This window comes from Rousettus aegyptiacus, unplaced genomic scaffold (genome assembly GCF_014176215.1).
Source record: "Rousettus aegyptiacus isolate mRouAeg1 unplaced genomic scaffold, mRouAeg1.p scaffold_m13_p_16, whole genome shotgun sequence".
Taxonomy (NCBI): domain Eukaryota; kingdom Metazoa; phylum Chordata; class Mammalia; order Chiroptera; family Pteropodidae; genus Rousettus; species Rousettus aegyptiacus.
The window spans coordinates 24100194-24120250 of record NW_023416291.1 but is presented as its reverse complement, the minus strand read 5'-3'; the positions used below and the strand labels follow the sequence as shown (position 1 = coordinate 24120250).

Genomic DNA, 20057 nt, shown 5'->3' with positions numbered 1-20057 from the left:
CAAAGCTGTTACCGTCATCTTTGCCCTTTGCGAGGTGTCAGTGTTTGCGCCAAGGACAACTCTGGAGGGCGAAGGGGCAGGGAGGCACGAGAGCGTCTAGCGCTCCTGCTCCTTAGATTCATTAGGTGCTAACAGCAGGTGCAAAAACGGAGGCTTGGAGAAGCGCCCCGTTCTGTAATTAGCGTCTGCCCTGCTGTCCCGCTAGGCAGAAACTCCCACTATTTCGGCCCAAGGGCTGTAGGGGCCAAGCGGGTGCTAGTGCGCGGAGCGCAGCCCTAAAAGCAGCCTGGACCCCTAAGAGCCGACCCCTCCCCGCCCTCGGCCGGTTTGGGCACCGCCTGCAGCTGTAGTGTAGGCGAGCAGCTCCCTGGCACAGGGACAGCAGACGAGAGCCCACCGTTCAGGGCCAGATGCGGGACGCTTTTCCAGGCGGAATGCTCCAGACCAGCGAGTTGGAAAATTTAAAGTGAGGAGAGGGACAGTAGAAACGTTAACCGGTCCTGCCTCACCTTAAACAAGGGAAACAAAAACGTCTTTTGGGCTAAAAATACAAGTTTAGAAAATCCCTGTGCGCAGGCGGGCGGCGAGTTCCAGCTGCCGCCCTGGCCCAGGGAAGACTTGGCCGCGTGGCCGCGGATTACACCCAGCTCGGCTGGGATGGCTCCGAGCCGTCTGCCCTGACGTCAGCGAGGCTCTGGGCCCCGCCGCGGCGAGATAGGCAGCGCGGCCGAGCGCGGGCGCGGCGCTAACCACTCCCAGATGTCCTTAATAGCGGAGATAAAGACGGACGGAGAGGCCGGGAATAAATTTGTAATCAGGGCTCTACCATCTGATCATCAAAGCGGCCCAAATGCCGGGAGAATTTGAAGGGAATGTGTGTGTAGGGGGGGTTGTGTTTAGGGGGGGCGGGGGCGCGCTTCTCTAAGGAAACTGAATTGGGCAAGGGGAGCGAGACCAGGGAGAGAAGTCTAACTTCTGTGCGCGTCTAAGTCAGATACCCATGCGCTTTAACTTCTATGAGCCCGCCTGTCCGAACCCCCTGGGCTGGTATAGGCCAGTTAGAACCTGGCAGACAGTTGGTGTGAGCGAAATGCGCGTTGGGCAGCGCCTGGATGGTCAAGCGGACGGCTCAGAGCTATCCGACTCCCGGAAATGTGCGATATTTTTCCGCTGCTGGAGATGTCCCTCCCCTCCTCCCCTTTCTGAACAGTTAAAAATATTTTGTCTCCCTTTCCCCCGGTAGACCTAAACCCTACAGCAGAGCTGAGCTCGAGCTGGGGTCCTGGGCCCCAGCCTGAAGGCGGATCCAGGGTCCTTCTCTCCGAGGGATCCGTGGGCTCGATGCGCCGGGAGTCCTGAGTGTCTTGGAGACTGGGTAGCGCCCCTCCTCGCTTAGGCACCTGAACCGCAGTAGTTGGGCTCGGTAGAGAGAATGGGTTCTTTCAGGCCAAAAGATCCAGAAAAGACAGGAAGTGCCCAGATTCACCCCTGTAAGGGGCATATGCCACAAGCCTCCTTTTCAGATCACCTCCGCTCGGCATCTACCACCAATCCCTTTTTCAAATCCAGGCACGTGGTTGGGACTGGCAGGCAGGGAGAACTCACGAGAACTGTGGAAGAGAAAACCGCCAGCCGCACCCTCAGCGTTAGACGTAGCGTTTCCTTAGAGCTACACGAATAACTGAGAGGTTTCCCGCGCTTTGCAGATCCGCAGTGCGAATGTAGTCCTGGCTGTTGTGGCATCCTTTGCCCAGTTTACTGCCCCCTTGCACGCACGCCTCAAGCGCTCCCAAGTGTCTTGATTTTCTCTGCAAAGGTAGTCTTGGAAGCAGCTCGAAGGCCTCTTTCTGCTCCCTGTGGCTTTGCACTTGAGCTCACGCTCACTCTCATCACCCCTTCCTGCGAAATCCGTGTGCACACAACTTACCCTCCTGCTACCTTAAAAATGGCGAGGTACCAAGCTCTGCCACCCTCACCATGGAGAGGGGCAGGGGCAGCCAGGCCAGCAGAGGCAAAGGTGAGGAAGTAGAGATCAAGCCACCCTCCACCCCTCGAGAGTCTTGCACACTTGCTTTCCAAGGGGCCCAGAGGCTTCCTTCCCTGGAGCCACTGCTGCACTCACCTCATCACAAGACGACCAGGCTGTCTGGATCTGCCACACCTGATGAGGGCATCTTAGGCCGGGAGGTCCATCCTTCCTAGGTGGCCGACCTACTGGTTATCTTACTCGGAGGCTGGAACTTCCTATTGATCCCCCAAAAGCGGGAACCCCAGAATTTAGAGGACAAGAAGAACCTTAAGTGATCTTGCTGTCATCTTCTCTGCATCTCGGCCTGAAAAAGCTCTTAAAGCTGCCGCCAGTATCCTGGCTGGGGGCAAAAGTCCTGGAAAACCGCAACTGGGATCAGGGAGTGCGCTCAGGTCCCACTCTTCTGAGTTTTCCAAAATACTCCCCAAATTGTTGAGAATGGGTCCGTAGGAAAACACACACACACACACACACACACACACACACACACACACACACACGCAGCAGGCCGAGCCCTCGCCCTGTTGGTACTCCAGGGTTATCAGGCGCTGGGTCTGCGCCGTGGTCTGGGGCCGAGCCCTGACAGCCAGATCTACCATCAATTTACCTTCCGCCGCCCCAGCTTCCCATTTAGCTTTTAACGTCAAATCCTGCATTTTTGTCGGCTCCGGCCTGTCTAGAGAGCTTGTGATTTCGCTGCAGGAGTGATTGCTTTTAACAAAATGGCTGCAACCACATTATCCGAGCAATTAAAACAGAGACCTTTTAGCCGGTCAAGAAAGACAGGAGCTTGGATTTTTTTTTTTTAAGGAAAAAAGAAAGGGAGTTAAAAGAAAAAAGAAATGTACAGAAGAGAAAACCATGGAAGCGCAGAAGAAACGCCTGCCCATCACACCGCTCACTCCCTTGGGACTTGACCAAGTGAGGCAGGGATGTTGGGTGGCTGGAGTGATAGATAATCTGGGGTGTCTTGCTGACGGAAGTGTCTGGCCAGGTAGGGTGTGGGTTTGGTTAGGGGGTGTCCAGTCTGCTGGATGTCTGGCCTTGGGGTTCCTGGCCAGTTGGAAGGTCGAGGTGGTTGAGGTGCGGGGCCCTGGTGCTGCTGGGCCCGAGGAAATGGAGCGGCAGGCAGGAGACAGAGGAGGCGGAGAGTGCCTGGCCCAGGCCAGACAAAGAGGACGGGTTTCTGGAGCGCGTGTTTAAAGGCGTGTGTAGTAGCCGGCTGCCCCGCAGCAACCATGCTGCCGGGGTCTTCTGGTTCTCCTCTGCTGGTGTTTAATAAACCGGAAAACAGTACCAAACCAGCAGAAATGCGTTAAGGCCCAGATGGCAAAGAAGACCAGCTACCCACGGCAAGCACAGGCGCACATGCATGATGAAGATAACTCCTCTATGGCTCCTGGTTTGAAAACCTCACCGCCTTTACCACCACCATTCACTCCACTACTTCAGTAAACATTCTTCATTCACCCCTAGAACCTGATGTCTTTCTCTTGAACGGATTAAAATAAAAACGCAAAGGGCAGCAGGAGGCACGAGAGGGACGGATCCACTCGGTCAAACAGACAGGGATCCCGAGAGCAATAGAAAATCAGGGCGCGCCTCCCTCCGCCTCCCCACTGCTATAAACAAAGGCAAGTGTCTGTAAACACAGCCCCGCGCCCACCACGTCGGCCCAGCGCCCGCTGACCCGAGGGGAGAAAGTTCAGATCGCTTTGGCCGAGTTGTTCTAACCCCTCACCCTCGCGTTGTCAACTGCCCGCAGAGGAGACCCGCAGAGCCACTCGCTTGTCTCTCCCCCGGCATTTGCGAATTAGCCCGCTGCAGGCGGCAGGCTAAGAGTGGGCACCCGCCAGGCGTGGGAATCGCAGGGATATCGGGGGAGGGTCTGTGACTGAAGCCGAGGTGCGAACATCACCCCGAGGATGAGTTCCAAGATGGAAACCCTCTGGCAAGCCTCCCTAACACCAGATTCATATACGTGGAGTTTCATGAAACAACCCGCTTTTCAATACGTTTCACCTTTCTTCTCTCTCTCCTCCCCACTCCTGAATCCCTCCCTTCTCTCCCCACTCCCTGGTCGGCCGAGTCCTTTAAGGAGCTTCAGTTTCCCTGGTTCCTAGTGCAGAGATTCGTGCTCTATTCAAGCCCAAGGGCAAAGGAGGCCTCAGGAACTTCCTTCCGGGATGTGCTGGGACTCAGGGAGACCAAACCTCTGGCTGGGTGAAGTCCTCGGCGGCTGATAGCCAAGGGAAAGAGCCCCTTGTTCGGCTGGCCTGCGTCTGGGAAGACTTCAGACACCGCACAGTTAATATTGAGTTCCCTGTAGCTCCTTGCAAATCTAGCCACCCCCCCCCCACCCCAGCTTTAAATCCTTGGTGGTGGTAGAGATTTCTTACTTGAGGTTACCTAAGTTCCTTGTTACCTAATCATGGACTTTTTCCCAGGGCCCTTTTCTCTCACCCCAGGCCTGCTCACATGAGAATCTCACTCATCTCCTTCGACTACAAGCAAAAATTTCCTCTTTTCCTCTTTTCTTTTTTCCTTTTCTTAGATGAAAGCCCTATATTTCGAATTAAAGACTGTAACGCCTGGGACCCTCCACCAAACATGCTCCCCAAACAGAAACCGAAGCCCCCACCAAATGGCAGCTGGTTGATTTCAGAAAAACAATGACACCTTTCCACCTTCTGAGAGAACTGCCAGGCCTTCCTTTCACCCAGACCCTCCTTCTACCCACCGCGCGCATTCGGGTGTTATGGGGGCCGGGGGAGAGCCCAGGCGCTTTGGCAGAATTTTCACCAAGGACCTTTCTCTTTAAGGGACTCCTTGACCTCACGATGATTGGTCGGAACCACTGACTCTTTCAAATAAAGTTAGAGGCAATGTTGATAATTTAGTTTACTTCTGAATATTTTAAATATTATGAAAACAAATATAACAGTTTTGTTTTCAAAACTCTTGAGGTATCAACTATTAAAAGATTGGGGGTTTTGTAAAAAAAAACACACAGTGGTTTATTGAATACTTACAACGTTTACACCTTCAATATTAATTAAATTCCACTTAGTTTTAGAGGACGGAAGTGCACAAAACGAGTAGCTGTTGGAAACATCTTCGAGTGGGAAACAACCACAGATGAAAGACCAGCACTAGATACCGACCCTAGCAGAAATGTCAGCGGCCCCGTTTTCTGCTTTGAAATAAAACTTTATAATCCCCAGGAATATTTATATCCAAAGGCCAAGTATTAAAGATACACTTCACATACACACTAATGTCCGCTGTCTTTATCCGGAAGGGGTTGGGGAGAGGGCCACGCTGGTGTCTACACAGTCAGGAGGGAACATTCACACACAGAGGATCTACGAGACAACGGGATCCCTTACCACGCAGGAGTGTCCTCTTCATATTAAAATATGGAATGCTTTTCTTCAAATATCCACTTTTTTTTTTGGAGGGGGAGGTGGGGAGCGGATGCCTCAAAGGGGGGCAAAGAGAGGGGAGGCAAATTGCACATAAATAAATCGGATGATTCCAAATGCAAGTAGTCTTTGGAGAGGAGCGCGGGAGAGCTTGCCCAGAGTCCTGGGTCTGCGTCCGGCTCCTGGGCCCCAGCTCATTCACGCTCTCCTCCTCCTCTTCTTCCTCCTCCTCCTCCTCTTCACTGCTTGAGCTCCAGGGCCCAGACATGCTGCGGCCAGCCCGTCCGGCCTTTGGTTTTCTTGTCGTTGCTGCTCACTGTGCTTTTCAAGATTTCGTTCTGGGCAGAGGGGGAGCAAAGGGGAGAAAAGTGGAAAGAGAAATTCAGAGAGGAGACCTGGTTCCACGCCACCCGCTGCGCTCCCCCAGGTACAAGGAGATAATGGGACAGGAACGAAGAGATGGGAGGTTAAGTGGTTTCAAGTCCTAGCCCCTGCAGAAAAGCTACGAAGGTTGGTGCTGCCCTAGCTACCGCCCAGGCCTCCACGGGTCTGCAAGCTCAACTACCGGATGGGCAAGTTTATAAACAACCACCGGTCTTCAAGTCGTTTGTGGAGGAGCTGGGGGCCTTTTCTCTGACTCCAGATGTAGAGGCGCAAGCGGGGGTCGGCGCCAAATCTGGTTTCCCTGTTTTCAATCGCAATCCCAGATCCGAGCTCATTGGGAAGATGGGGAGAAGTTCCCTCCTCCCTGGCTTGGGCTTGTTGGCCGGCGGTTCTCTCCTCCAAGGCCTCTGAAATCCCTGGTTATTCCGGAGGTCACTCAATTATGCAGCGACTAAAGCGCCAAAGGCCCCAAAGAAGAACGACTGGACAAACGGTATTATTTTCCAGGCCCTTCTTGGCAAGAACCCTGCTCTGAACACTACCACCCTAAGGGCACTTGGTAGGAACTTGAGAAGACTAATTTTCAGTTATAATTTCATGTTTACGATGACAATGATCACAGTAATATTTACCATTTGTCTTAAAATGTTCAGGTCAACACAAACAAAACGAGAAATACCCATGAAATATACTCTGGTAAGTTACATTACCGGCAAAGAGAAACTGGAGCTGCGTTTTTAAATTAAAAGTGCTTATTTTATGTTTACCTTTAGGTCTTCCGGGCACAGTAAGAACCACCATAAAACTCTGGGAACCAGTGGCAGCCACCTTCTCAGGAGGTGGAAATGGGAGTCGATAGTGAAATAATTGTAATTGAGCGTTTGGGAGCGAATTATTTTAGAAATATCTGAAAGCAATATCGGACTGAAGGCCAAAGGAAAGCTCTAAAAGACACGCAATGAGGGGTCCGGGCCAGTGTGATTGGAAGATCAATCGCGACCCTGAGTCCGCCAGGCCCGCCCTAAGTGCCTGGGGGAGCAGCGATAACCCGGAGGGAAGATCACCAGCCCAAAGCATCCCTCTTAACCTCTTCCTCCTGCTGACGCCCTCCCCCATCGCCTTTGCCTCTTTGGGAAGCCATCCCTATCACAACCTGGTGCAAACAACCTAGGGTCAGGACGCAGCCAAAGAACGCGGAATGCCATTGCTCAACCCAACTGGAAAGAGACGGGGGATCACCCGAACCCCTCACCCCCACCGCCCGCTGCCCCCTGGTACTAACCAGCTCCTTCTTCCTCTTCTCTTCTTTCACATCTGTCTTCTTGATCTCCGCCTTGAAGGCCTCTGCCTCGCCGTTCTGGTCGTCCTTGGCCAGAAGGTCCATGAGGTAGGCGATGTAGCTGGTGGCCAGGCGCAGCGTCTTGATCTTGGAGAGTTTAGTGTCGGCGGGCACGTTGGGGATGCACTCTCGCAGTTCGGCGAAGGCGCTGTTGATGCTCTGAGTCCTGCGCCGCTCCTTGCGGTTGGCGGTGCCCCGGCGCTTCACCGGGCGCGGCCCCCCCAGGCCCGGGGGCCCGGCGCCGGGCGGCACCCCCCCGTAATGGGAGTGGTCCAGGCCGGCGGTGCCGCTGGCGTACTCGGGGCTGTAGGACAAGGCCATGCTGTAGTCTGGGGGCGACATCTCGGGGTGGCCGATGAGCCAGCCATGGAAGTAGGGATTCTCTTCGTGGCTGCAGCGGCTGGCGGCGGCGGCGGCGGCGGCGGCAGCGGCAGCGGCGAACGGATAGCCCTCATGGTGCACCACGGGGTGGTGGGGGAAGCCCCCCACCAGACTCATCTCGCCCTCCGCGCCCCTCCACGCGCCCCAGCGTGCGCGCAGCCCCGCCGCGCCCTCGGCCCGGGCCCTCGCTTCGGTGCTCGGCGGCCGCCCCCACCCCCCACCCCCCAGCCCCCGAGCGCCCGGGCCGGCCCGGCAGCCGCAGAGGGGGCTGCTGCAGCCCGGGCCCCGGCCCCCCGCCTGGCCCGCCGGGCCCGCCTCAGCAGCGCTGCGGCCGCCTGCTCCCCATGGGGCGCGGCCAGCTGGTCCCGGCACGGTGCGCCCTTGACCGCCGCCGCCGCCGGCTCCCGCCTTGCTCCACGGCCCGCGCGCCGGCTCCTGCTTCCCGGGCTGCTGCGGGGAGGCCGAATCCTCTGGTGTTCATGCAAAAGTGCCGGGGTTCCCGCGAGGCTGCTTCGCGGAGTCGAGGGGCTGCACGCCCTGGCCGCGCTCCCGGCACCGGAGCTAACTCGGAGTCCCAGGACGAGTCCGAGCCGCAGTTGGAGGAGCCGGCCCGGCTCTGCAGGGAGGCTGCGGGGTCGACTGCTCACTGTGGAGCTACCTCGGTGCGACCCTCCCCTTCCCGCCCCTTCCCCTCCCCCCACCAGCCCGATCTGGGTTCTTGGGCGCTTATTATTTTAATGAAATTTTTGGTGGTGGTTGTTTTGGTCCTTGAATGTGATTTTAGCTGCGAGTAACGTGTCCTCGCTCCTCTCAGGCTCCCGGAGGGTTTTCAGAGAGGTCTCAGTGCATCCATTTTCTCAGATCCTCTCTTTCTTTCGGGGGAAGGATCTGGGGCCCTGCGATCGCCTGGGAGCGCGAAGGCGGCGGCTGGGGCTCTCGGAGGGGTCTGCGCGGTGGCCGCGGGAGCTCCCGGGTGGCAGCGGCTGTTTTCCTGGGCTGGACGCCGTGAAGGGAACAAGAGGATTTTCCCAGCAAGATCTCCATGTACAGCTACATCTTTAGGGCCGCTCGGGTTAATATATGTCGTCAGAGGCTCCTCACGCCAATCCCGGGGCGGCGGGGGCGGCGCCTCGCGCTCTCCGCAATAAAACTTTTTGATGTTCTCGTCGCTAATTGCCGAGGTCCTCTTCCAGGATTGGCTGCCCCTTCATAACCATAAGATAATTAAAACGAGGGGGGGCAGGGTTAAAAAAACTTTTTTATCAGCCAGAGGTTAATGCAAGTGTTTAACAGATGCTTCATTATTAAAATATTCCTCCCCCCCCCCCCCCAATCTCAAATATTGAAGAATCTCAAATCAGGTACAGTATTATTCCGCTTTCTTTTCTGGTTAAGGGGAAAAAAAGGAACGCAGATATTGCTTTTTCGAAGTGTTTGTTTGGTAGGTAGCCGAAGCAAGAAAATCAGCAGGAAGTCGGGTGCAGTTTTGTGCGGGGCCGAGAGCAGAGGCGGCGGGCTGTGAGGGCCGCACAAAGGGGCGGCTGGGCCGAGGCAGGCGCGGGGCGCAGCGCGGAAGGCGACTGCATAGGCTGGAAACGGCCGGCTCGGGTGTCTTCACTTACCCACTTGGGGTACCCGGGCCCGGGCCGTTTGGGGTGGCTCACGTCACCGTGGCTGCTGTCGGAGATCACCGTTGAGCCCCCCAAAGGAATGGTCAAGCCGATCGTAAATCCTCTTATTTCCATATTCTTCAAGGGACACCAGACCGTACGAAGAAGACCTTGGACGGTTTCAAAGCGCAGGCACCTCGATTGCCCGAATTGGTGGTGTGGCCAGCACCGGTGTTCCCCGGATTTAACTAGCCTGTTTGGTAAGTAACTGAATATTTTTTACAGCGTGTTCAGAGCTTATTTTCCAGTTTTTATGAACAAACATATAAATATATCTCTGCATTCCTGCCTCTCCCATAAAAGCGGGCATCTGTGGAAAGCAGGTTTAGTTATCGGAGGGGAACCATTAAACACCAGTTTAAGAGGCAGGCCAGGAGGACGGCTCGTGGATGTTTAGACTGCTGGCCTTGGTGATCTTGAACGCATTATAACGGAAAATGGATCTCCGCTTGTAAGTCACCGGGCCGCAGGGCACCCCGGCCGCGGCGCCCACGTGGCGTGAGCCTCTTGAGGAGGATCACGAGAGGCTGGTGGTGGGGAGGAGGCGGTGGGAATGGCCAGTGGCAGGAACTGACACTATCCCCGGGCCTTGGCCGGAGTCGCTGGCAAAGGGAGGTTGATATGTAGATGAAGATGGTAGGTGAGGATTCCACTCCATGGAGTTCGGTGTGGAAAAGAGCGTCACCAGGAGCCCGCGGGCCGTAAATTAGAGGGATCTGAGGGCAAAGTGTACAGAAGCCGGTGCCGGCCGGAGTGGCCTCGCCCAGGGGAGACGAATGACTCCACTTGGGCATCATCCTTTAGAGGTAGACAGAGTCAGGTTCCAGGACGCAAGGGGAGCCCCAAAGACTCCATGAGGACAGTCCTCCTTGTCCCCTGGGAACTTATGGCAGAGCACATCGTTCAGGGATGAAAGGCAAGGTCAGAGAAAATGGAGGGTGGGGTTGAGGGGCGCAGGTCGCTGGTGCTGCCAGGGATTCCAGGCGGCCTGGCCAGCCACTAACTGCAAAGTCCTGGGCAAGAACTGGAAGCTATCTTTTAGGTTTACAGCGGCTGGGCAGTGGGAGAGGGGAAGGAAGTCAGAGAGGGAGGTGGGAGCGGAGACTGGTGGTCCATGCAGGCCCCATTCCGTACCCTCAGCAAAAAGTCAGCTTCCCTGGACACCCCCAGCAGAATGTCTTGAGGCAGAGAACAGGGGGTGAGGAGTAGCTGAAACCAGATTCATTGATAGGTGCCAGGGTCATGCATTTGGGCTGGGAACAAAACAGAGACCTAGAGCTTTGAACTTCCAACTTGTGTCTGACGTTGTCAACACAAGGACGATCTTTTTTTAAAACTTCGTTCTTCTAGGAAAGAATCTAGGTAGTGTGGTCAGGGTTTTGTTTACATTTTCACAAGGAGGCAAACCCTTAATGTGTAAATACTGGTAGTTCAATCCTCTGACATTTGATACATTAAAAAAAAAAAGTCTGTTTATAAAGAAACGTCTAGGCCTTGGGAACAGGTAGACAAAGTAAGATGGTTGTACCCAGGCCGGGAACAGATAAAAATTCAGAGAGAGTAGTTGGTAGGCTGCTTTCAGATCCAGAGAGAGTTTTGGGAATTGCAAGGAGGAAGAAGAGGCCAGGCAGTGGGCTGAGCTGGGGAGCATGATGCCGCAGGCACCAGAGGCAAGTGACCTCAGTGGTGAAGTCTTCAGACTGTGCCATGTGCAGCCCTTCTCATGCTCCTTGAATTGAAACAAAAATGAGCGAGTCCCTTCATGGTCCCAGATAGCACAGCAAGTGCTAAAAGGGATATGGATAACATGGGACAGAAAAATGTTGTAAAAGAAGCTAATCTGAGCATCAGTCTTCACTGACAATGTCATTATCAGTTAATTAATGTTGTCTAAGGGTCTAGGGCTTCATTTATGTCAGAAAGTCAAACCCAGAGGCTACAGCCTCAGAAAGGTGGCTTGGAGGCAGGGGACAAATGGGTGAAATCTAGTGTCCTCAACTGTAGTTACTGGCTCAGAGGCCAGAGTTGGTGAGCTCCACTCCACATTGTCGACTAAATGAGGCCAGTTTTCCCCTTAGTGTTCTTCTTGGCACATTTTGCTTCAGGTCTAGTGGGACACCAGGTTAGCCTGCTTGTTTGGAGAGCTGTGAGGAAAGATGCCATCTCAAGTTTGTCCCCATTTTGGGTAGCCTGCATCTTCTTGGGAGGGGCTAGTAATGGACTTGATGACAGTGGTGGTGACGGAGACGAGGGGGAAAGTGGCAGCAAGGTGGAGGGGGTGGGGGTAGAGGAAGAGGGTGTAGTTGCAGGCTTAGATATCAGCTCAGGGACCCCACCCCAGGGCTGTACTAGTGTGGCCTCTCGTGCACTGCTCCCCAGAGGGCACATGTTCTGAGTACTCAGAGGGCCCCAGCGGCTGAGATGACACTGGGTGTTGGCAGCCCCGGGGTGGGTGCCCACAGGGGGAATCATGGCGAGGGCCTCCTTTCTGCTTCTCCTTTTCTGGGGCTGGAGTCTGCAACTTCTGTTGCCCTTGTTGGAAGACTTTGCAGGAGGCAGCCCAGGTCTGGGGGAATGGTTGCGACTCTGTGTCTCTGGTCTTCGTTGTAGCTGGTGGTGCACACGCTACACTGCACGTCACAGCTGCCTTTGACTAAACCAGGTTTACACATTTATTTGCACCCACGTCTCTGTCTTTTTCCCTTTACTCCCACCCTTCCCCTGGAACAGGCTCAGAGCATGGGAGAGGCTGAGCACTCCCTGGCAAACACTTGGGTCTTGTGAGATACTTAAAAATCAATCTGGTTTAAACTAAATATGTTTTTTTTCTTAAAAAAAAAAAACACTTCAGTGTGTTTTTAGGGAAAGTACAGATCTTTTTGAGGTATTTATTATTTCGAAGGCAAGGGCAGTTTGGATCTTGTGTTTTGCTCATGAAAACTCAAAATAAACTGGACCTGAAACGAACCAAGCCAAAGGGCCATAAACACACATTTTATATTTATGGGAATCATGGCTCAATTCCCTTCATTGTTTTTCAGATCTCATTTTACCTTATTTCACAACCAACGTAGTAGAAATGACTGAGCATTCCCATATATCTTATAATGCTCTTATATTAAGCGACCCCCATACGTGCTAAGAACCCCAGAAAGAACACCAAACCCAGAAAGTGGCAGAAAAGCAATGTGTTCTTGAAGATGTAACTTTAGCCTCACCTACTCCAAGGACAGTGCTTTCTGTGACACTCTGATGGCTTTGTATTCTTGTCTGTACCAGGGTGGAATTGAGTCATTTTATAGGCTAACCACTTAATTCCAGAACGGTTAGGACATCTAGAACAGGGCGTATTGCCTGACTAGTGACAAGGGTCTCTTGCTAACTGGGATTTTGTCGTCCTTCACTCTCTTGCTTTCTTTTTGGGAAATAGTTGTCTACAGACATGTCAAGTGACAGTGGCTCCAGAAATGTGGGGTTGCTCACAGTATATTTCTACAGAACAGAATCAAGTTCGATTGGACTTTTATGTCTGTCTCAAAATAAAGGATAAGAAAAGCTGCCCTTAGCTCTTATGAGGTTTTATTCTGAGCATTTTCTCTTTCGGATTTTGGGGTCTGGGCAGAGTGTTTGGTGAGTGAGTCCTCTTCCAGAGCGGATCTGTGGAGAGGGTGATAGGGAGGGGCTGATTCAGCTGCAGCAATGACTATGGAGAGGCTGATTGCTTATGACTTCTTCAGTTCAGTTATGATTAGCAAAATTTAAGGCAGTGGAGAAAACTAGGACTTTTTTTTTTTTTTTTACTTCTCTCCTTCTCCTTCCCTTTCCCTCACAGCCTCCTCCCTCCCTTCCCTGCTAACTTGCCCTTCAGCAATGTTTGGATTTACAAGGTTTTCAATGCCACTGAACCTGAAACTGGTGGAGAAGAATAAGAGACTGGGTCATCCTAACTTCTTTAAGAAAAAAAATATTTTAAAAAACCCTTGAGATATAATTGACATATAACATTGTGTAAGTTCAAGGTGTATAATGTGTAAGAAAAATTTTAATATCAAGGATTACAGGCCGTGTGAATTTCCGTTTTCTCCTAATAATCAATGACTAGATCTCCATCGTAACTAGCAGATAGGCTGCTAGTCTGGAGGATTTTCATTGATAAGGGAGAATTAGATGCTTTGCTAAGTATCCAAGTCTGTCTGTAAAACTAAAATACTTATTCATATTGAGGGAAACAAAGATACTGGATGTGAACGAGTCTCACAAGAGGCAGCATGATGTGTACATGGGAGGTGTTATTCATGTTATTATACAAGACCAAAGAGGCATGGTAAGTCTGAGCTTTGCTACTTTGTAGTTAAATATAGAGCAAAAGTGGCATAAGAAAATACATCCCACAGGATTTATGTTAACTACTCATCTGCATTCTTGTTTCAAGCAAACTACATAAACACTAGCAATATTTTCTTCCAAGCCAGGAGGAGAGCATTCAACATTCAGATGAGGAAGTCATTGTAATTTTGCATAGCTGCTATGGAAATAGTAAGTAATAGACTCTCACTAGTTTGCAGTACAGATCTGAGTTTAGAACAAAATACGAAAGCAAATGTAACTTAAAATGCGGGGCTCTGGACAAACCATCCATGTGACTGCGGGTTTGTTTGTGACTTGAGGCCCCGGCCATTCCCAGTTCTCACTGCAGTGTTGCTCGCATTCCTGGAAGTCCCTTTCTGAAGCCTCCTTTGCAAGTTCACGTAGATGAATTTCTTTAGCCTGGCTATTTCTTTCAAACCTTTTCTACTTTCTTCTAGGGTCTTTGCTTCTAGACAAGGGACTTGAGCCAGGATGGTTAGGTTTCAGGTTAACAAAAAGAAACACTTTTATTGTCAATATTAATGGCAAACCTTGATTTTTACAAGGCTTGGGTTTAGCAGTGTGAGCAGATCAAAAGCAGCTTGGCTTGATTTCTCAATATTCTCTGGAGCTTAGACAATTAACTGCAATTTTGGTCCTAACGAAACAACACAAAAAAGTTGGTTACAGAAATGTTAAAGTTAGTCTTTCAGTAGATTTTTTTTACATGTGTACAACATGTCAGAATCTAATAAATTTGCCCACTGAACAAGAGTTGAGTTTTGAAGGAAACCTTCTTAACAAAATGTGTGAGCAGAGTGTCTTCATTTGCAATGTCACAAGCCTGTTTCAATGTGTGCATTCCACACTTGCCTTTTTGGCCGGGTAAGGATCCGGCAGACTGAGGTCTCCTTGGTAATTTGGGTACCCCGAGTCTCCAGTTAATGATAGATAATCAGCCTTTGGGTCATTCGGTCATTCTCTTATTACAAACCCCTCCTGCTCTCTCTGATCTCCTTTCAAACTAAATTTCACACAAACAAATAAAGCAAGACAGGGACAAGTTCTTAAAAAAAAAAGAGAGAGAGAGCGAGGGAAATATTAGAAACTCCTGATACAGAACTCTAAACAAGGAAAGGCAAGCTAAAAGAGGATAGGAAAGAACATCTTATCAAAATGAACATGTTGTGTACAAAACATGAAAAGAAAAGGCTCTGGTTTCTGTTAAAGTGACAGAAAATTAAAATAAAAATAATTGCAGGCAGAAAAGTTATAATATAAACAGAGAAGGCAGGATGCTTGCTGGAAATACGCAGCACTAGGAGCCTAATTTGTTGTTACAGATTATATATTTGCCCCCTGATTGGAGAGGCGAAACTTTGTTCCATTTTCCAGAGAAGAATGGTTTTCTTTTTATTACTTGTGTGAATGCCCACTTAACATAGGCCAAAACCTCGAGGAACAAAAAATGGAATTGCGTTCTGCTTGCAAAGCATCCAACTTCAAACAGAGGAGCTGGTTGCATACAAGAAAAGCAGAATTCCATTCAGAACACATTTGGAGGCTTCACTAAATTGGTGTGACTGATGCTTTTTTGTTTTGCTGACAGAAGGTGCAGATCATTCTTGGGGAGGTACGACCCACCGAAACCACCAGGCCTCCTCTGGTCCCCACTCTGGGGTCTTCCTTCTTCCAGTCTACACCTGCCTTTGACTACAGAAAGACAAACTTCAGACTGGCCAAGGTACACCTCTGACCCGATCTCTCTGGGAGGGGGGCGGGGCGCTGGAATGTGTGGCTCACATGGGAGTTTGGTGAGAGCGCCCCCAGTGCCATTTTCCCACCCTGCCCTTGACAGTCCCTTTTAGCCCAGGTTCAGGGTTCCGGAAGGGTCAAAGTCTAGCCACTGGTGTTGTCCAAAAGCCCTATGTTTTCAGTCTTTAAGAGAAAGAGGAATTTTGGCTCAGGGCTTGATCGACTCAGTTCTCCAAGTTAGGGGGCCTTGCGGGAGATGGTGGCAGGTGGCAAAAGTGTGCCCCCACATTGTTTTCAACTGTTGGTCTGGCATTCCTTAACTTGCTAGCATAGCCTGCAAACCACCCCTGTCTCTCTCATGTTAAAGAACTCACACGTCTGTGTTTCCTCTAGGCCCAGCTGAAATGCCACCTCCTCTGGGAAGCCTTTTCAGGTACTGCCTTTCCAGGTCTTTTTCTGAACTCCGTTCTGTGCTCCTTCTCATTTTCTCTCTGGTAGATCTCTGGGCACCTACTCTGACTGTGGGCTCCTTGAGAGCCGGATCAATGCATTGCACCCAGAAGCCCCTTACACAGCTTTCCTAAAAAGAGGTAGTTTAGAGAGAAATCAGGTCAATCCCGCGTATGCCATTTGCAATCGGATTGGTTTTCTGTATTTTGAAAGAGACTAGAGCTAGTAGAGGAGTCCATCGTCGTCCATTAGGGAACAGACCTTCAACTTCAAGTCCTCGGGAGAGCCGGGGAAGGCTTCCTCCCACCGATCGCGCTGGCCTTGGGTCTGCGTCAGCCAGGTCGGATCCGAGCATGGGAGACCCAGCCGGGCCTGGCCGGTATCCCCCTAACATCCTGGACCCCGGAGTCGGAGCTGGGCAGGACGGACTCTCGGCTCCTCCCGACAAGCTTCTCCGGCTCTCTGAGCCTTACAGAGTTTCCCCATCTGAACAATGGGGGGTAATGACACCGACCTCTAGTGTGTTTAGGGAAGATTAAATGAGATCTAGCTGCACTCATTAAATATTTATGTATTTTCTCTTCCTGCCTCTTCGGTTTCTTGCCCTCCGTTCGAGACTCCTGAAGACCCAGCGCGACAGCGATGGGCCGGGGCGCGTCGGGGGCGCCGCTGCCCCTCCGCCGGAGAGTGAGAGGTTGGACTGCGGCCACAGCCCGGGACAGCGCGGGGCCAGGGGACGCGGCCAGAGTCGCCGCCCTGGATTTAGGCCGCCGCGCTGGCCGCTGGGCAGCCCAGTCGCTCCTGGTTAGGTTCTCGTTTTGATCCCACCGCGCTCTCGGTTCCTGCCACCGAGGAGGCCGCTTCTCCGGTGCTCAGGACCAAGGCGGTCACCGCGCCGGGGCGGGAGTGACAGCTCTGTTCCCCCCGGCTCGCGTCCCGGGCCTTTTCGCCCGAGGCGGGCGGGAAGGGGTTAACCGCGCCCCTCCCCCACCCGCGCCCTCCTCGCGCGGCGAAGGCCGCCGCTCGCCTCCCGGGGTCTCATTAGGGAAACCCTCACCGCTATTTTCAACATTTCCTCAATCAAGTGCCTTTAAATAGAGCTGCACAAACAAATTGGCGGCAAAAGCGTAGATCTTGTCACGATTGAGACCAATCCCAATATTTCAGCCTTGTTTGCTTTGCAATTACGGGTTGGCTTGTGGCTGCGGTGCCACTGGGGCAAATCTGCAGCCTCCCGCTTTCTCCTCGGCACCCTTGGCGGGTGGAGGGAGCGTCCCGAGGAGCCACTGCAGGGAGAAAGGGGTGGCGCAGGGGGAGGGGACGCGACGGGGCGCGGGCAGCCGATCCTTTCCTGACCCGCGAGCAAAGGGCTCTCAGAGCGCCGTGAAAGGAGACAGACTCTTCAGGTTCTCGACAGAGCCGCGGAGGTATATACAATCACAATAAAATGTGCAATACACATGTGGCGATCATGTCGTGCCCTTAGCCAGCCTCCTTTCTCCCCTCTTCCCACTCCCCTCTCTTCTGTCCCCAAGGCGTGCGCCTCCAGTATTTGTTGGTGGTTCCTGGATTTCTCCCCCCTACCCCCTCTCGCTGTTAAACTGCTAGCATGATTTGTTATATTTTCCATAGCTGCTTATTCTTGTTTGCCTTTTTGTACAAAGTCGCTTCAAATCTGCGGCAGGAAGAACGAAGCTTCAGGCCCTTTGGATGGGCTCCCGTCGGCTTGTGGCTGCCCCCTTCAATTCTTGCGGGACAGCGTTTCCGTGTGGATCAGCCGCTGGGTGCGTTGGGTCCGCGGGCAGCCCAGCCCAGTTGGATTCAGCAGAACAGTAGTTAACTCAAATCAGGTCCTAAGCCTTACATTTCACAGACAATTAAATCTTGGCGGTTGTTTAACAAAAATGTAATATTTACTCTGCTCTATACTGAGGAGCACTTTTAAAGTCAAAAACAAATACTCCATTTCAAAAAAATATATGATAATAAATCTTTTTTTTATGGATTCTCTCTGCATAAGTGGAAACAATGTGATTTAAATCCCCGACACCCCCACGCCCCTTTCAGGCACCGCTGAAGTTACACAGATACTGTCTTGTAACACACGTTCTCCATGTTCCCCAGGGAGGCACCCACGTTGGTTAACATTCAGTTTAGGTTCGGAGATTTCACACCCCACCCTGACCCATAGAGCCGAATGCAACAAGGATTATGAAATAATTAGGTCTGGGATATGAAATCTCTTTTTACAGGGATTCAAGAAAGATGAGCATGACTTGGGTAATTAATTTATAATTTCATATCACTTTCTAAATTCTACCCATCTTCTCATGTGGACTTCTGAAGGAGGTGGGAAAGTTGAGATAGAGAAATAGGTTTATAAGTTTCTGGGGGAAACATTAAAATGTGCTTTTTTATTATTTTTAAATGCATAAGATATAGACCTGTATTTGTTTCCTGGTGGTCATAAAATAAATTCATAATTGTTCTCGTCAATTAGCAATCTTTTCAATGTTTCAAAAAAAAGTGTGTGTGTGTGTGTGTATGTGTAATCCCACCTGGACTGTTTCTTCATTTTCTGGATCACTCTCCTATTACAATATTTTGGTTCCCAATGCTATTTAATTTAAGGTAAACCTTAGAAATGATGGTTTTCTAAATCTGTACAATGACAACGCCACAGAATAATATTTCAAGTCCATAAGTCATGCATACATATATATATCTCCCACAGAGTTTTGTAGCTGATTGTTTTAGTATTTTGAGAAAAAGGAAGCAGTAGTTAGAAAGGGAACCATTTCATAAAAATTCTCTCTTCACCAAGAAAAAAAAAAGGTCTGACATAGTATTCAGTGCACAAATTATAATATTAGTTTCATGTATTTTAATCTGTTTAGTATTAAAACTGCTGGATGTTTAACCACTAACATGTTTTACTACGCTGCTTTCAAATGGGTGATCTCAGATAATTATGAAGATTTTGATGTTAATCCCACGTTAAGTGAACAACTATGAAAATAACCTTAAAGCATTATTATTCTTACATAAGTGCCAACAAACACAATTGTAGAGGGAACATGATTTCTTTTTATCTGACATTATTCTGTAAGGATACAGCTACAATCATTTCTTTTAAAATCAGAGCAGTATTCAATTACTTTTTAACAGAACTTTTTACAAAAGAGCGTGTGCAATGCCTATAAACCACAGCAATTTTGTACTGACAGATACATATTTTTCCTGCATTGTTATTCATTAGCCTTTTTGTAAACTAACTAAAATAGAACATTATACAAAATATCAAAATATAGAGAATAATTATTAGGATCTACATATTTATTAAGGTAAGCCAATGTTATTAAAATTAGAAACATGTGGCTGGCATATAAGTGTTTCTTTAAGAATTCTTTTTTGGATGCACACTTATTTTTAAAGCCAACTCGGATTTTCAAGTACTGATTTTCCACTCTAAACAGGCATGGCATTGTTTTAAAACAGTAGCTCCTGGAACAGTACCACCCTTAGTATTTTAGACTTTCAAACAGCAATTGGAATTGGATAAATGCTTTCAGCTGGGAGCACTTCCCTAATACCTTTGTAGGTAATAGGATTCCCTATTTGTGCTGGGTGACAAATGGACAGTGCACTGGATAGACTGCCTACTTTCTGCAGAATCTACCAAACACTGGAGTTTTATGGTCCATATAAAGGATTGCTTGTGGTCTATAACAAATTTCTGTTAAAATGTGAAATTAGAGAAAATAAATGAGTGCTTTTTCTAACTACAGTTTTCAAATGATGGCTTAAAGACGGATGCAAAATATAAGATCAGAGAAATGGAGAAACATAAAACCTGAAAAAGGAAGTTTCCTTAGGTAGGGTCTGGCTCTTTGTCTATCAACAGGAGAGTGATGAGTTGGATGCACATCACCAAATAGATTTTTTTTGTTTTCTTCAATTCAGTGATTTTTAAAATAGATTTCTCACTGGATGAAGAAGCCCAATTAAGAAAATAGATGTAAATTCTTGTGTACGAGAAAATACCAATTACCTTGATTTTGCATATTGGATTAAAATATAAGGAAGTTGGTATTATTCACTATGCCATTTTTCTTTCTAAATGAATGCACATTGCAACAGTTAGTGTCAAAAGCACTGAATTTTTTCAAACTTGTGTTAAATTAGAATAATAAAGTATATCCATGAGATGATTTCCATAAACTCCAACTTGCTGAGAAAAAGGTAAAGAAACTTTTTCACTAAGAAACCAGGTAACT

General features: G+C 50.0%; 1 protein-coding gene and 1 long non-coding RNA gene across 3 annotated transcripts; one reads left to right on the top strand and one right to left on the bottom strand.

Moving 5' to 3' along the window:
- Window positions 1–778: 778 nt before the first annotated feature.
- On the bottom strand, window positions 779–8795 carry HAND2 (heart and neural crest derivatives expressed 2). The gene is made up of 2 exons (XM_016120105.2): window positions 7121–8795; window positions 779–5792 (listed from the first exon to the last, which is right to left on the bottom strand). The coding sequence occupies exons 1-2, from the start codon at window positions 7673–7675 to the stop codon at window positions 5694–5696; spliced, it is 654 nt and encodes a 217-aa protein (XP_015975591.1). The 5' UTR covers window positions 7676–8795; the 3' UTR covers window positions 779–5693.
- Window positions 8754–16489, top strand: LOC118612437. Of its 2 annotated transcripts, none has more exons than XR_004954887.1 (4): window positions 8754–8919; window positions 9314–9428; window positions 15185–15319; window positions 15724–16489. It is a non-coding gene; the product is annotated as an uncharacterized LOC118612437 (long non-coding RNA). The 2 variants fall into 2 exon arrangements; XR_004954888.1 differs by lacking the exon at window positions 8754–8919 and adding an exon at window positions 8934–8999.
- The last annotated feature ends 3568 nt before the right edge of the window (window positions 16490–20057 follow it).

What these genes read in the sequence shown, in the direction of transcription:
- HAND2 (XM_016120105.2), bottom strand. Translation starts at nt 7,675, where the DNA reads ATGAGTCTGGTGGGGGGCTTCCCCCACCACCCCGTGGTGCACCATGAG. An exon ending in AGAAGAGGAAGAAGGAGCTG is followed by an intron (nt 5,793 to 7,120) that starts GTTAGTACCAGG and finishes CCCTCTGCCCAG; the next exon opens with AACGAAATCTTGAAAAGCAC.